The sequence below is a fragment of the Canis lupus genome, chromosome 8 (assembly GCF_011100685.1).
Source record: "Canis lupus familiaris isolate Mischka breed German Shepherd chromosome 8, alternate assembly UU_Cfam_GSD_1.0, whole genome shotgun sequence".
In the NCBI taxonomy this organism is placed as follows: Eukaryota; Metazoa; Chordata; class Mammalia; order Carnivora; family Canidae; genus Canis; species Canis lupus.
The window spans coordinates 2,417,711-2,432,660 of record NC_049229.1 but is presented as its reverse complement, the minus strand read 5'-3'; the positions used below and the strand labels follow the sequence as shown (position 1 = coordinate 2,432,660).

The following is a 14,950-nucleotide window of genomic DNA, read 5'->3' as shown; positions in this document are numbered from 1 at the left end:
CAGGCCCTGCTCTGCTCAGAGTTTGCACCCAGCTCCCCCTGCAGTCCCTATCACTGTGTCTCTCAGGGCACAGTAGTACACAGCTGAGTCTGACAGTTGCACTGAGCCTTTCTTCAAGTGGAAGGATCTGGATGTTTTGTCCAAGGTGGCTTCAAAACCTTTGCTGCTTCCCTTTTCCTTGTCTCTTAATGCTTTCAGGAGGAGCTGTGGACCTTCTCCCAGATACTGGACATACCAGAATAGAGTGGGGGATCCTGTTGTTGAGTAGGTACAGTTTATAGATAGGAAAGCCTCTTCTGAGAGGATCACTTGGCCTTCCGTCTGGTTCACTGAGTCTCCATGGGTTTGTCCTGGGGGAAAAAGAAAAGAGACCTGTGTCACCTTGGGCATGAAGCTCTTAAATAAAATTATAGTTAAAGGTTTTGACGACACAATGGAAAACAAGAATCCAAATTGTAAGAGGCATTTCACTTACCAAGCAGTAAGAGCAGTACAGTCACGACCCCTGGAGCACACTTCATGTCTGGAGCGTCACCTAGATAATGTTTCTCCTTCTTAACATGAAGAAATGTTCAAGTCACGGAGAAATGATCAGTGAAAACCCACATTCCCCAGGAAATCAGAACGTGGTGGGAAGCTGCACCCCCTGGTGGACAGCGGCTGACATGAGTGCATGCTGGCCAGAATCCGCCCAAACTCAACAGCCTGTTTCATCCCTGACTTCATGAGGCACATGTCAGGCTTCAGGTGGCACTTGGAACTCTGAACAGCAGCAGTACTAACCTCTCAGGTCTACTTTGTTCTTCAGACATTGCATGATATGGAAGTTCTTTAACATGGCATCCCAGGGCATTTCTGTAGCTGAGAGGATTAGCAATCTTCTAAATAATTTTACTAGAGTACTTTATAGTCTCGTGTGTCCATGTGGGCCGGCGAGAAATCCCCTGACTGCCAGAACAGGGTGGAGGTCAAATACAGAAAAAGTGATAAGGAGACAAGTCATTGCTGAGTGATTCTGTATTTTTTTTTGGCACTGTAGCTTAAAATTAAGAATAGTGACTGTCCTTATTGAAGCACTCACTAAGTATTTGTTAAACAGAAATGAACAAATGGCTTTTTCCTGAAAGCCATATACTTCGTTGGAAAATTTTAACAGCTGTATGGAATCCTATCTTTTGATAAAGGTTCTCAAAACAAATGTCACACTGCTTTATAGTCAACTGTTTCAATAGGCAAATATTTCTGATTCGTATAATCTTTAACAAATGGAAAATATGAACTCTAGACAGAAGAATCATTATAAATAAAGTTGTCAAGTCCTTAATGATCTGAAATCCTTCTTTTCATTAAAGATTTATTTCATTTATTTAGAGAGAGAGACAGTGCAAGAGCAAGAGCAGGGCAGAGGGGTAGAGGGAAAGGGAGAGGGAAAGATCTATTGTCTGAGCGCTCCTTCTGGCTGAGCACAGAGCATGACACGGAGCTCAGTCTCACAGCCCTGAGATCCTAACTCGAGCCAAATGCAAGAGTTGATACTTAGCTGTTGGAGCCACCGAGGAGCCATCTGAGATTCTTAGCTTATAATCTCACTGTTTTGTTGACTCCAACCTCAGGAAACCTACATATGTGAATCAAGCCACAATACGAATGCTACACTCAACAGATTTTAGCCTCAAGTATGCTTTCTATTACCATCCACCACATTTTGTTGCCAAACTTTAATCAAAAACTTTTCCTTTTTGGGACACATGGGTGGCAATGCGGTTGAGCATCTGCTTTCGGCTCATGACGTGACCCCAGAGGCCTAGGATCAAGTCCCGCATCCAGCTCCCTGTGAGGAACTGCTTCTCCGTCTGCGTGTGTCTCTGCCTTTGTCTCCGTGTCTTTCTTTTTTTTTTAATTTATTTTTTATTAGTGTTCAATTTACTAACATACAGAATAACACCCAGTGCCCGTCACCCATTCACTCCCACCGCCCGCCCTCCTCCCCTTCCACCACCCCTAGATCGTTTCCCAGAGTTAGCAGTCTTTACGTTCTGTCTCCCTTTCTGATATTTCCCACACATTTCTTCCCCCTTCCCTTATATTCCCTTTCACTATTATTTATATTCCCCAAATGAATGAGAACATATAATGTTTGTCCTTCTCCGACTGACTTACTTCACTCAGCATAATACCCTCCAGTTCCATCCACGTTGAAGCAAATGGTGGGTATTTGTCATTTCTAATAGCTGAGTAATATTCCATTGTATACATAACCACATCTTCTTTATCCATTCATCTTTCGTTGGACACCGAGGCTCCTTCCACAGTTTGCCTATCGTGGCCATTGCTGCTATAAACATTGGGGTGCAGGTGTCCCGGCGTTTCATTGCATTTGTATCTTTGGGGTAAATCCCCAACAGTGCAATTGCTGGGTCGTAGGGCAGGTCTATTTTTAACTGTTTGAGGAACCTCCACACAGTTTTCCAGAGTGGCTGCACCAGTTCACATTCCCACCAACAGTGTAAGAGGGTTCCCTTTTCTCCGCATCCTCTCCAACATTTGTTGTTTCCTGCCTTGTTAATTTTCCCCATTCTCACTGGTGTGAGGTGGTATCTCATTGTGGTTTTGATTTGTATTTCCCTGATGGCAAGTGATGCAGAGCATTTTCTCATGTGCGTGTTGGCGACATCTTAAAAGCCATCTATGAAAAGCCCACAGCAAATATCATTCTCAATGGGGAAGCACTGGGAATCTTTCCCCTAAGATCAGGAACAAGACAGGGATGTCCACTCTCACCTCTGCTGTTCAACATAGTACTGGAAGTCCTAGCCTCAGCAATCAGACAACAAAAAGACATTAAAGGCATTCAAATTGGCAAAGAAGAAGTCAAACTCTCCCTCTTCGCCGATGACATGATACTCTACATAGAAAACCCAAAAGTCTCCACCCCAAGATTGCTAGAACTCATACAGCAATTTGGAAGCGTGGCAGGATACAAAATCAATGCCCAGAAATCAATGGCATTTCTATACACTAACAATGCGACTGAAGAAAGAAAAATTAAGGAGTCAATCCCATTTACAATTGCACCCAAAAGCATAAGATACCTAGGAATAAACCTAACCAAAGATGTAAAGGATCTATACCCTCAAAACTATAGAACACTTCTGAAAGAATTTGAGGAAGACACAAAGAGATGGAAAAATATTCCATGCTCATGGATTGGCAGAATTAATATTGTGAAAATGTCAATGTTACCCAGGGCAATATACACGTTTAACGCAATCCCTATCAAAATACCATGGACTTTCCTCAGAGAGTTAGAACAAATTATTTTAAGATTTCTGTGGAATCAGTAAAGACCCCGAATAGCCAGGGGAATTTTAAAAAAGAAAACCTGCACCCCGATGTTTCTAGCAGCAATGGCCACGATAGCCAAACTGTGGAAGGAGCCTCGGTGTCCAACGAAAGATGAATGGATAAAGAAGATGTGGTTTATGTATACAATGGAATATTACTCAGCTATTAGAAATGACAAATACCCACCATTTGCTTCAACGTGGATGGAACTGGAGGGTATTATGCTGAGTGAAGTAAGTCAGTCGGAGAAGGACAAACATTATATGTTCTCATTCATTTGGGGAATATAAATAATAGTGAAAGGGAAAATAAGGGAAGGGAGAAGAAATGGGTGGGAAATATCAGAAAAGGAGACAGAACGTAAAGACTGCTAACTCTGGGAAACGAACTAGGGGTGGTAGAAGGGGAGGAGGGCAGGGGGTGGGAGTGAATGGGTGACGGGCACTGGGTGTTATTCTGTATGTTAGTAAATTGAACACCAATAAAAAAAAAAAAAGAAAACCATATCTGGGGGCATCACAATGCCAGATTTCAGGTTGTACTACAAAGCCGTGGTCATCAAGACAGTGTGGTACTGGCACAAAAACAGACACATAGATCAATGGAACAGAACAGAGAACCCAGAAGTGGACCCTGAACTTTATGGTCAACTAATATTCGATAAAGGAGGAAAGACTATCCATTGGAAGAAAGACAGTCTCTTCAATAAATGGTGCTGGGAAAATTGGACATCCACATGGAGAAGAATGAAACTAGACCACTCTCTTTCACCATACACAAAAATAAACTCAAAATGGATGAAAGATCTAAATGTGAGACAAGATTCCATCAAAATCCTAGAGAAGAACACAGGCAACACCCTTTTTGAACTCGGCCATAGTAACTTCTTGCAAGATACATCCACGAAGGCAAAAGAAACAAAAGCAAAAATGAACTATTGGGACTTCCTCAAGATAAGAAGCTTTTGCACAGCAAAGGATACAGTCAACAAAACTCAAAGACAACCTACAGAATGGGAGAAGATATTTGCAAATGACATATCAGATAAAGGGCTAGTTTCCAAGATCTATAAAGAACTTATTAAACTCAACACCAAAGAAACAAACAATCCAATCATGAAATGGGCAAAAGACATGAAAAGAAATCTCACAGAGGAAGACATAGACATGGCCAACATGCATATGAGAAAATGCTCTGCATCACTTGCCGTCAGGGAAATACAAATCAAAACCACAATGAGATACCACCTCACACCAGTGAGAATGGGGAAAATTAACAAGGCAGGAAACAACAAATGTTGGAGAGGATGCGGAGAAAAGGGAACCCTCTTACACTGTTGGTGGGAATGTGAACTGGTGCAGCCACTCTGGAAAACTGTGTGGAGGTTCCTCAAACAGTTAAAAATAGACCTGCCCTACGACCCAGCAATTGCACTGTTGGGGATTTACCCCAAAGATACAAATGCAATGAAACCCCGGGACACCTGCACCCCGATGTTTATAGCAGCAATGGCCACGATAGCCAAACTGTGGAAGGAGCCTCGGTGTCCATCGAAAGATGAATGGATAAAGAAGATGTGGTTTATGTATACAATGGAATATTACTCAGCTATTAGAAATGACAAATACCCACCATTTGCTTCAACATGGATGGAACTGGAGAGTATTATGCTGAGTGAAGTAAGTCAGTCGGAGAAGGACAAACATTATATGTTCTCATTCATTTGGGGAATATAAATAATAGTGAATGGGAATATAAGGGAAGGGAGAAGAAATGTGTGGGTAATATCAGAAAGGGAGACAGAACGTAAAGACTGCTAACTCTGGGAAACGAACTAGGGGTGGTGGAAGGGGAGGAGGGCGGGGGGTGGGAGTGAATGGGTGACGGGCACTGGGTGTTATTCTGTATGTTAGTAAATTGAACACCAATAAAAAAAATAAAAAATAAAAAATAAAAAATAAATAAAAAAAAATCTGAAATAGAATTGCCTTATCATCCAGGAATCCAATCTCATGAGTCAACTCAGAAATGGAAAGAATTTGTCTATATATCTGAATTATTGAGATGATTATAAATTCCAATTTCTACCAAATGGTGGAAGCAACCCAAATGTCCATCCACAGATAGACATAGATAAACAAAATGTACTCTGTAAAGCACTGGAATATTATTCGACCTTAAAAAAAAGAAATTCTGTTACATGCTGCAACATGGATGAACACTGAGGGCATTATGTCAAATGAAATGTCACAAAATGACCAATGCTGAATAATTCCAATTCTTTGAAGTATCTGAAGCAGTGAATCTCATGGAACAAGAAAGGAGATTGATACTTTCCAAGGAATGGAGGGATGCAATAATGGAGAGTTATTGTTTAATGGGTAAAATATACAATTTTTCAAGGTGAAACGAATTCTAGGAATGGATGGAGGTGCTGGCTGAACAACAACGTAAATGTATTTGATACCACTGTACATGTCAAAGAAATGTAAATAGTAAAAACGTAAGTTAAAATGGTAAAATTTTGTACTTAGAACCCATCAAGAGATTCTTCTTAAGATTCTACTCTACACATCTGCCTTTTTAGCAAACATAAGAGGGTGTTAGAATGCAAGACGTTGGTCTTATCAATCATCCGTTACCATTCAAACTTGAAGGCACAAGGGACATGCAGTTAGAGGTGGGAAGAGGAAAGTGGGGAAAATGTGGCAAAAAAAGATCAAACAAGGAGGGCTCGAGAGTGTAGACACTGAGCCACATGAGGCAAAAAATGTTCTTGAAGGAGTGTTGAGGGGCAGGAACACACAAAGAGGACAATTCACACTCTGCTCCTTCACCATGTACCCCTAAGAGCTCCTAATTCTGATCTTTTGTGGATAAGACTGGGGAGAAGCAGTTAAACTCCTTTTTTTTTAAAGAATTTTTTTAAAGATTTTATTTATTTAAATGATAAATTTAAATTCATTTTATTTATTTAAATGATAGTCACAGAGAGAGAGAGAGGCAGAGACACAGGCAGAGCGAGAAGCAGGCTCCATGCAGGGAGCCCAACGTGGGATTCGATCCCGGGTCTCCAGGATCGCGCCCTGGGCCAAAGGCAGGCGCAAAACCACTGCACCACCCAGGGATACCCGCAGTTAAACCTCCTATATGCAACCTGAGCACATCTAGGCTAGAGAGATGTGTTAATAAGATGGAATGGACACTAGTACAAATTACGTCACAGAGCAGGTCTCTTGAAACTAAATGAGAGTACGATTTAGTACTCGCAATAAATAAATCTAATCAAACTAAATCTCTAAATGGTACGAAACAGCATGATATAAAACAAAAAAAGGAAACCACACAGATAATTCATGGCCTTTCTTATTCTAACGATGCCTGTATCAAAGATATCCTCAATGAATTGTAGTGAACAAATTTATCTGAAAATCCAACAATTCACACACATTATTACTGATTTTTGAGTCAAGATTTCTAAATTTCCTTAGCCAAATCTTCTAGCTGAATCTAATTGCAAAATGGCAACATGTTTACTGTGGTTATTCTAGTCTTCGATAACAATTTCAACACAAATTTACAGGGATCTTTTGGATGCAGGATAACTCTTAACTGGAGAGGTGTTTTCTGAGAGTGAGAATTTCCCTCTAGCCCTGCGCCTGTGCTGCCACAACCTTAGCCTCATCCTGTCTGGGATGGCAAATCCCTGCCCTGGGCCCTACAGCAGGAGCAGGCATCAACAAGAGCTGTGGGGCTTGGGTACACCTCCCTCCAAGGTGCCACTCACTGTGGGCTCCCTCAGTGCACAGGAATACATTGCGGAGTCCGCGAGCTCTGAAGTGTAGATGACGAGTTGGATGGATTTTCTTGTCTTCTGAAAATGCGAGTAGCGACAGTAGTGAGTAGCGACATTTGTGGCATTTTGCTGGCTGTAAGATTCTTGATGGATAAGGAACATCACCACCTCACTACTGAGCTGCTTGTACCACAATAGACTTTAACGGAGTTCACTGGTGTTATATGTGCATTCCAGGATGACAGCCCCCTTCTCCGGCACTGACTTTGCTGCTTGGGCTTCAGTTCCCGTCTGGGCAATACTAGATCCTGAAGGAAAAAGCAAAGGCCCAGGGCCTCTCTCTTCCTTGCTTAGGTACATGTGTTCCTCCTCCTTTCTTCCCTTCCCTTCTTTCTCCACTAAAACCTGGTTGGAGGCTAAAGCTCTCCCATCACCTCTCCCATCAACCTCCATCAGGAAGACACTGGGCAGATGCCACCTTCTCAGGCACACTGTGTCTGTGTAAAAGTGTCATAAGGCACAGTAATACCCACCAGGCCTGTCTGACACACTTGTGGGGCTGGATTCTCACAGCAAGTATCAGGCAGGTGCCACCTCATAGTTACATGGATTTATCTTGAAATTGCTTACACCCTGGGTGAGGAACTCTTGGCACCAAAGTATTTTAAATGTCACTAATGAACAGTTGATGTTGTGCAATGTCACTTCCGGTCCTAAGCTCCAGCCATTTGTCTGACTTTGTATCAACCAGACACCGAGAGACAACCACAGACTGCGTGAGACCCCAGTGGATCAGTCAGAGAGGCTCAGCATCCAGGCCCTGCTCTGCTCAGAGTTTGCACCCAGCTCCCCCTGCAGTCCCTATCACTGTGTCACTCATGGCACAGTAGTACACAGCTGAGTCTGACATTTCCACTGAGCCTTTCTTCAAGTGGAAAGATTTGGATGAACTGTCCAAGGTGGCTTCAAAACCTTTGTTGCTTCCCTTTGCCTTGTTTGTCAAGGCTTTCAGGAGAAGCTTTGGACCTTCTCCCAGATACTGGACATACCAGAATAGACTGGGTGACCATGATGTTGAGAAAGTACAGTTCATAGTCAGGAAGGCCTCTTCTGAGAGGGTCACTTGGCCTTCCGTCTGGTTCACTGAGTCTCCATGGGTTTGTCCTGGGGGAAAAAGAAAAGAGATCTGTGTCAGCTTGGGCATGAAGCTCTTAGAGAAAATAATACTTAAATTCAGTTTTGCCGACATAGTGGAAAAAATTAAATTTAAATTTTAAGAGACATTTTACTTACCAACCATGAAGAATAGGGCCATCACAAAGCCTGGAGGACACTTCATCTCTGGAGTGTCACCTAAATAATGTTCATCACTCTTCAACGTGAAGAAACGTGGTGTGAGGGAAATGATCAGGGGAAGCCCTCATTTCACCCAGGGTAGTGTTTGTGGTAGGAAGCTGCACCCCCTGGTGGACAGGCACTGAATGAACTATGTTGGTCAGGGTCCTCCCAAACTCCCCAACCTTGTTTGATCCCTGACTTCTGAGGCCCATGTCAGGCTTCAGGTGGCACTTGGAACTCTGAAAAACAACAGCCTAACCTCTCAAGTCCATTTTGTTCTTCAGACACTCCCTGGTATGGAAGTTCCGTAACACATCATCCCGGGGGATTTGGTAGCTGACAGGGTAACCGTGTACTAAAGCATTTCACAACAGTACTTTATAATATTCTCATATACCCATGTTGGCTAGCCTATAATGCACCGTCTGTCAGAAAAGTGGTCAGGGTTGATTACAGAAAAGGTAATAAGAAGAAAAGAAATTGCTGATTGATTCTGTGTATTTTGGCACCATACTCCTAAACTGAGAATAGTGACCGTCATTTTTTAAGTATTCACTAATTGTTTGTTAAGTTACACAAAGTATGAACAAATGCCTTTACTTGAAATACAGTATTTAAGTGGTTCTAAAATAAAACCAATAATAATAATAATATATCTTTTTAATAAGTTTTTCTGAAGAAAATAACTGCATTCTATATCCAAATGTTTTCATATTCAACTATTCCTAAGTTTCAGTATCATTTAAAAGTGAAAAGTAGGAATTCTAGACACAAGAAACATCATCCATGGATGATTTTTTTAATCTGTTGCCAAATATTAATCAAATAATTTTCCCCACAAGGGAAGAAATCAGGATTATTAAGAAAAAGTTGGAGACTTACAGAACTTTCATAAAGTCCTGTAAACATTTATTCCTGGACACATTCAGAAGCTTAGCGCAGCTGTTTCCTGGAGGTGACTCCCCACACATTCAGGTCAAGAACTTTATGAGTTCAGAGCCAACATAGTGTAACGGTTTCCCAGATGCAGAGAGGAGTAAGAAATTTAGGCTTGGATCCTGTTTTAGGTCAGGTATCTCTTCGCTTCCCCTCCACCTTCCAAATATTGTCAGAAACCTGCCTCAAATCTATGCTACAAAGGAATTTTGGACAAGCACCTACAAACTTCTATTCAGATATGCAAGGACAATGTGAAAAGGGTTGGAATCATGATGGTTGAAAATAAACAAAATAGTACATAGATGCAGGAAGACATCGTGTATAACTTTAAAAATTGTAGTTTCAAAAAAAACTGCACCAAATTGAACGATACTATAAGATGTGCTGTGTGTATCCACTTGTGAAGCCATCACCGCATCCAGATAATGAACATATGTATCACCACAAATTTTTCTTCTTAATCTCTTTGTCATCCTTCTCTCAACCATCAATACACCCATTTCCAGGGAACCTTTTTGTTATGAATTAGTTTGCATGTTTTATAATTTTGTATAAACGGAATCACATGCACTCTTTGGTTTGGCTTCTTCTCAGCACACTTATTTTGAGATCCTTCCATAGTCATAATTATCACGACTTTGTTCCTTTTATTGCAGTGTAGTATCCCATCCTATGCCTATAAAACAAGGAGTTTATTCATCTATTGATGACCATGTCTACTAGCCCCAGGGTGACTGTTAATAAAATAAAGCTGCTATGAACATTTGTGTATGTTTTATTTTACTTAAATTTAATTTGCCTACATATAGTATAACACCCAATGCTCATCCCATCAAGTGCCCTCCTCAATACTCATCACCGAGCTACCCCATCCCCTCGCCCACCTGCCCTCCTACTACTCTGTGTTCATTTCCCTAAGTTAGGAGTCTCTCATGGTTTGTCACCCCCTCTAATTTTCCCCACTCAGTTTCCCTTCTTTCCCTTTTAATCCCTTTCACTAATTCTTATATTCCTCATATGAGTGACACAATATGATGATTGTTCTTCTCTGACTGACTTACTTCACTCAGCATAATACCCTCCAGTTCATGGAATGTCTTTCCATCTCTTTACTTCTTCCTTGATTTGTTCCATGAGTGTTCTGTACTTTTTAGAGCATAGATCCTTTACCTCTTTGATTGCGTTTATTTCTAGTTATCTCACAGTTTGGGGTACAATTATAAATGTAATTTATTCCCTAATTTTTCTTTCTTCAGTCTCATTATTAGTGTATAAAAATGCAACCAATTTCTGTGCATTAATTTTAATCCTGCAACATTGCTAAATTGCCGTATGAGTTCTAGCAATCTTGGGGTGGAGTCTTTTGGATTTTCCAGATACTGTATCATGTCATCGCAAAGAAGGAGATTTTGACCTCTTCTTTGCCAATTTGAATGCCTTTCATTACTTTTCATGTGCTATGTGGTGAGAGTGGGTATCCCTGTCATGTTCCTGACCTAAGGGAAAGGGCTCTCAGTTTTTCCCCCTTGAGAGTGATATTCACTGTGGGCTTTTCATAGGTGGCTTTAACGATACTGAGATATGTCCCTTCTATCCCTACACTTTGAAGAGTTTTGTCAGGAACGGATGCTGTATTTTGTCAAATGCTTTCTCTGCATCTATTGAGAGGATTATATGGTTCTTGTCTTTTATTGATATGATTATCACATTGACTGTTTTAGGACTGGTGAACCACTCTTGCACCTCAGGGATAAATCTCATTTGGTCCTGGTGAATAATCCTCTTGATGTACTTTCCATCCAGTTGGCTACTATCTTGGTGGAAATTTTTGCATCCATGCTCATCAGGGATATTGGTCCGTAATTATTCTTTTTGATGGGGTCTTAGTCTAGTTCTGGGGTCAAGGTATTGCTGGTCTCATAGGACAACTTGGGAAGCATTCTTTCCATCTGTCCTTTGGAATAGCTTTAGTAGAATAAATATTATTTCTTCTTTAAATGTTTGAAGAATTCCCCTGGAAAGCCATCTGGCTCTGGACTTTTGTGTCCTGGGAGGTTTTTGATGACTGGTTCAATTTCCTCGCTGCTTTTTGGACTGTATTCTATTTCTTCTTGTTTTACTTTTGGTAATTTGAAGATGTCTAGCAATATACTCATTTCTTCCAGATTGCCTAATTGGCTGACATATATAGTAGCTTATAAAACATTTTTAAAATTGTTTGTATTTCCTTGGTATTGGTTGCGCTCTCTCTTTTTTCATTCATGATTTTTTAAGTTGAGTCTCTTCCCTTTTCTTTTTAATAAGTCTGGCTAGGGATTCATCTATCTTATTAATTCTTTCAATGAATCAGTCCCTGGTTTCATTGATATGTTCTACACTTCTTCTGGTTTCTATTTCATTGAGTTCTGCTCAAATCTTTATTATCTCTCTTCTTCTGCTTGACTGAGGCTTTATTTGTTGATCTTTCTCCAGTTCCTTTAGGTGTAGGGTTAGCTGTATATTTGAGATTTCTCAGTTTTTTGAGGGAGGCTTGTATTGAGGTATTTCCCTCTTAGGACCGCTTTTGCTGTATCTCAAAGATTTTGAACAGTTGTATTTTCATTTTCGTTAATTTCCATGAATCTTTTACTTCTTCTCTAATTTCCTGGTTGACCCTTTCATCTTTTAGTAGGATGCACTTTAACTTCCAAGTGTTTGACTTCCTTACAACTTTCTTCTTGTGATCGAGTTCTAGTTTCAAAGCATTAAGGTCAAAATATGCAGGGGACAATCCCCATCTTTTGATATAGGTTGAGACCTGATTTGTGACCCATGATGTGGTCTATTCTGGAGAAAATTCCGTGTACAGTTGAGAAGAATATGTATTATATTGCATTAGGGCAGAATGTTCTGTTTGCATATATGAAATCCAATTGGTTGTGTGAGTCACTCAAAGCCCTTGTTTCTTTGCTGATCTTCTGCTTAGAAGATCTGTTCTTTGCTGAGAGTGCCTTGTTGAAGTCTCTATTAATTATTATTTAAGTATCCCTTTATTTTGATTATTAATTGGTTGATATTCTTGGCTGCTCCCACATTAGGGGCATAAATATTCATAATTTTTAGCCTTCTTATTAAAGGACAGACCCTTTAATTATGATATACTATCCCTCCTCATATCTTATTACAAACTTTGGGATAAACTTTAATTTCTCTGATGTGTGGATTGCTACCCCAGCTTTTTTTTTTTTTTGAGGTCCATTTGAATGGTAAATGGTTCTCCAACCCCCTCAATATGAAGGTGTCCTTAGGTCTAAAATGAGTCTCTTGTAGACAGCATATACATAAGCTTTTTATCCCGTCTGATACTCTGTATCTTTTGACAGGATCATTTAGCCCATTCATGTTCAGAGTAACTACTGTAAGATATGAATATCAATTTAGTGTCATAGTGTTACCTATTCAGTCACTGCTTGTGCACACTGTTTCTTTTTCTTAAGATTTTTAAAATTCATTTATTCATGAGAGGCACAGACACAGGCAGAGGGAGAATCAGGCTCCATGGGGGGAGCTTGATGCGGGACTCGATTCTGGGACTCCAGGATCAAGCCCTTAGCTAAGGCAGGTGCTAAACCACTGAGCCACCCACGGATCCCTGTTCAGATTGTTTCTATGGGTTCCCTCTTTGCTTACAGAGTCACCCTTAATATTTCTTGGAGAGGTGCTTTGGTGATCACATATTCTTTCAGTTTCTCTTCATCCTGAAAGCTCTTTATCTCTCCTTCTATTCTGAATCATAGCCTTGCTGGAGAAAGTATTCTTGGCTGCATGCTCTTCTCATTCAGGCCCCTGAATATAACATACCAGCGCTTTGTGGCTTGCCTTGGCTCTGTTGATAAGTCTGTTATTAATATGATATTCCTTGAGAGCCGTGGCCGCCTGCGTGGTGTCACTAGGCCAGAAGAAACACCCAGCAGTTCCACTTACCTTAGTTCATGAAGTTTTGCCACCTACTTAAGTAATCAAAAATGGAAAATTCTGCAAAAGCAGAAGAGTGTGAAAAGCTCTCTCTCGAAGAGGCAAAAGCATCAAAAGATTTGGAAACAAAGTCTTCATTCAGTATTAATGAAAACACAACCACTCCTGGGACTCGACTTTCTGAAAAGGCTCCTGTCTGGGGACAAGCAGACACACCAAAAAAGAGAAAAATGGATTTGAAGATGATCTTATAAAGGAAAGTTCTAGTGGTGGGGAAGATACTCCAACCAAGAAAAGAAAACTTGATGCTGAAATTGTCCCAGAGGAAAAAGATTTTGATGATGATGAGGGCATTTCAAGGAAAAGAAGAATGGAAACTGATGATTTTCCAAAGGATGAACCTTCTACTGGAGATGGCACTAGAAGAAGAGAAAAATAGAACTTGAGGATGTTCCTGAAAAGCAAAAAAACTTAGAAGAAGGACACAGTTCAGCAGTGGCTGCCCACTATAATGAACTACAGGAAGTTGGTTTGGAGAAGCGTAGCCAAAGTCGCATTTTTAACCTAAGAAACTTTAATAATTGGGTGAAAAGTGTCCTCATTGGGGAATTTTTAGAAAAGGTACGACAGAAAAAAAAAAAAAAAACAACGCGATATCACTGTTTTGGACCTGGGATGGGGTAAAGGTGGAGATTTGCTCAATTGGAAAAAGGGAAGAATTAACAAAGTAGTTTGTACGGATATCACTGATGTTTCTGTCAAACAGTGTCAGCAGCGGTATGAGGACATGAAAAATCATTGTCGTGATAATGAATATATTTTCAGTGCAGAATTTGTAACTGCTGATTGTTCAAAGGAACTTTTGATTAACAAATTTCGTGACGCCGAAACATGCTTTGACATCTGTAGTTGTCAGTTTGTCTGTCATTATTCATTTGAATCCTATGAGCAGGCTGACATGATGCTCAGAAATGCCTGTGAGAGACTGAGCCCTGGAGGCTATTTTATTGGTACCACTCCCAATAGCTTTGAACTGATAAGACACCTTGAAGCTTCAGAAACAGAATATTTTGGGAATGAGATATATACTGTGAAGTTTCAGAAGAAAGGAGATTATCCTTTATTTGGCTGCAAATGTGACTTCAACTTGGAAGGTGTTGTGGATGTCCCTGAATTCCTGGTCTATTTTCCATTGCTAAATGAAATGGCGAAGAAGTACAATATGAAACTAGTCTACAAAAAGACATTTCTGGAATTCTATGAGGAAAAGATTAAGCACAACGAAAATAAAATGCTGTTAAAACGAATGCAGGCCTTGGAGCCATATCCAGCAAATGAGAATTCCAAACTGCCTCTCCGAGAAGGTGGATGACTATGAGCATGCAGCAGAGTACATGAAGAACAGTCAAGTAAGGTTACCTTGGGGAACCTTAAGTAAATCAGAGTGGGAAGCCACAAGTATTTACTTGGTTTTTGCATTTGAGAAGCAGCAGTGAGCACATACGCAGTAGCCAAGGATGGCTGTGTCCCGTCCTATACAGATTTGAATGATCCATCCTAGATTTGACAACTTGGTTT

General features: G+C 40.5%; 1 pseudogene and 1 gene segment (V, D, J or C); one reads left to right on the top strand and one right to left on the bottom strand.

Annotated features, from left to right (window-relative positions):
* Positions 1-912, bottom strand: LOC119875827. The segment is given in 2 exon segments: positions 1-350; positions 476-912. Coding segments are annotated over 2 exon segments (381 nt in total).
* A 12,413-nt stretch (positions 913-13,325) lies between these two features.
* Positions 13,326-14,950, top strand: LOC119875831 (annotated as a pseudogene).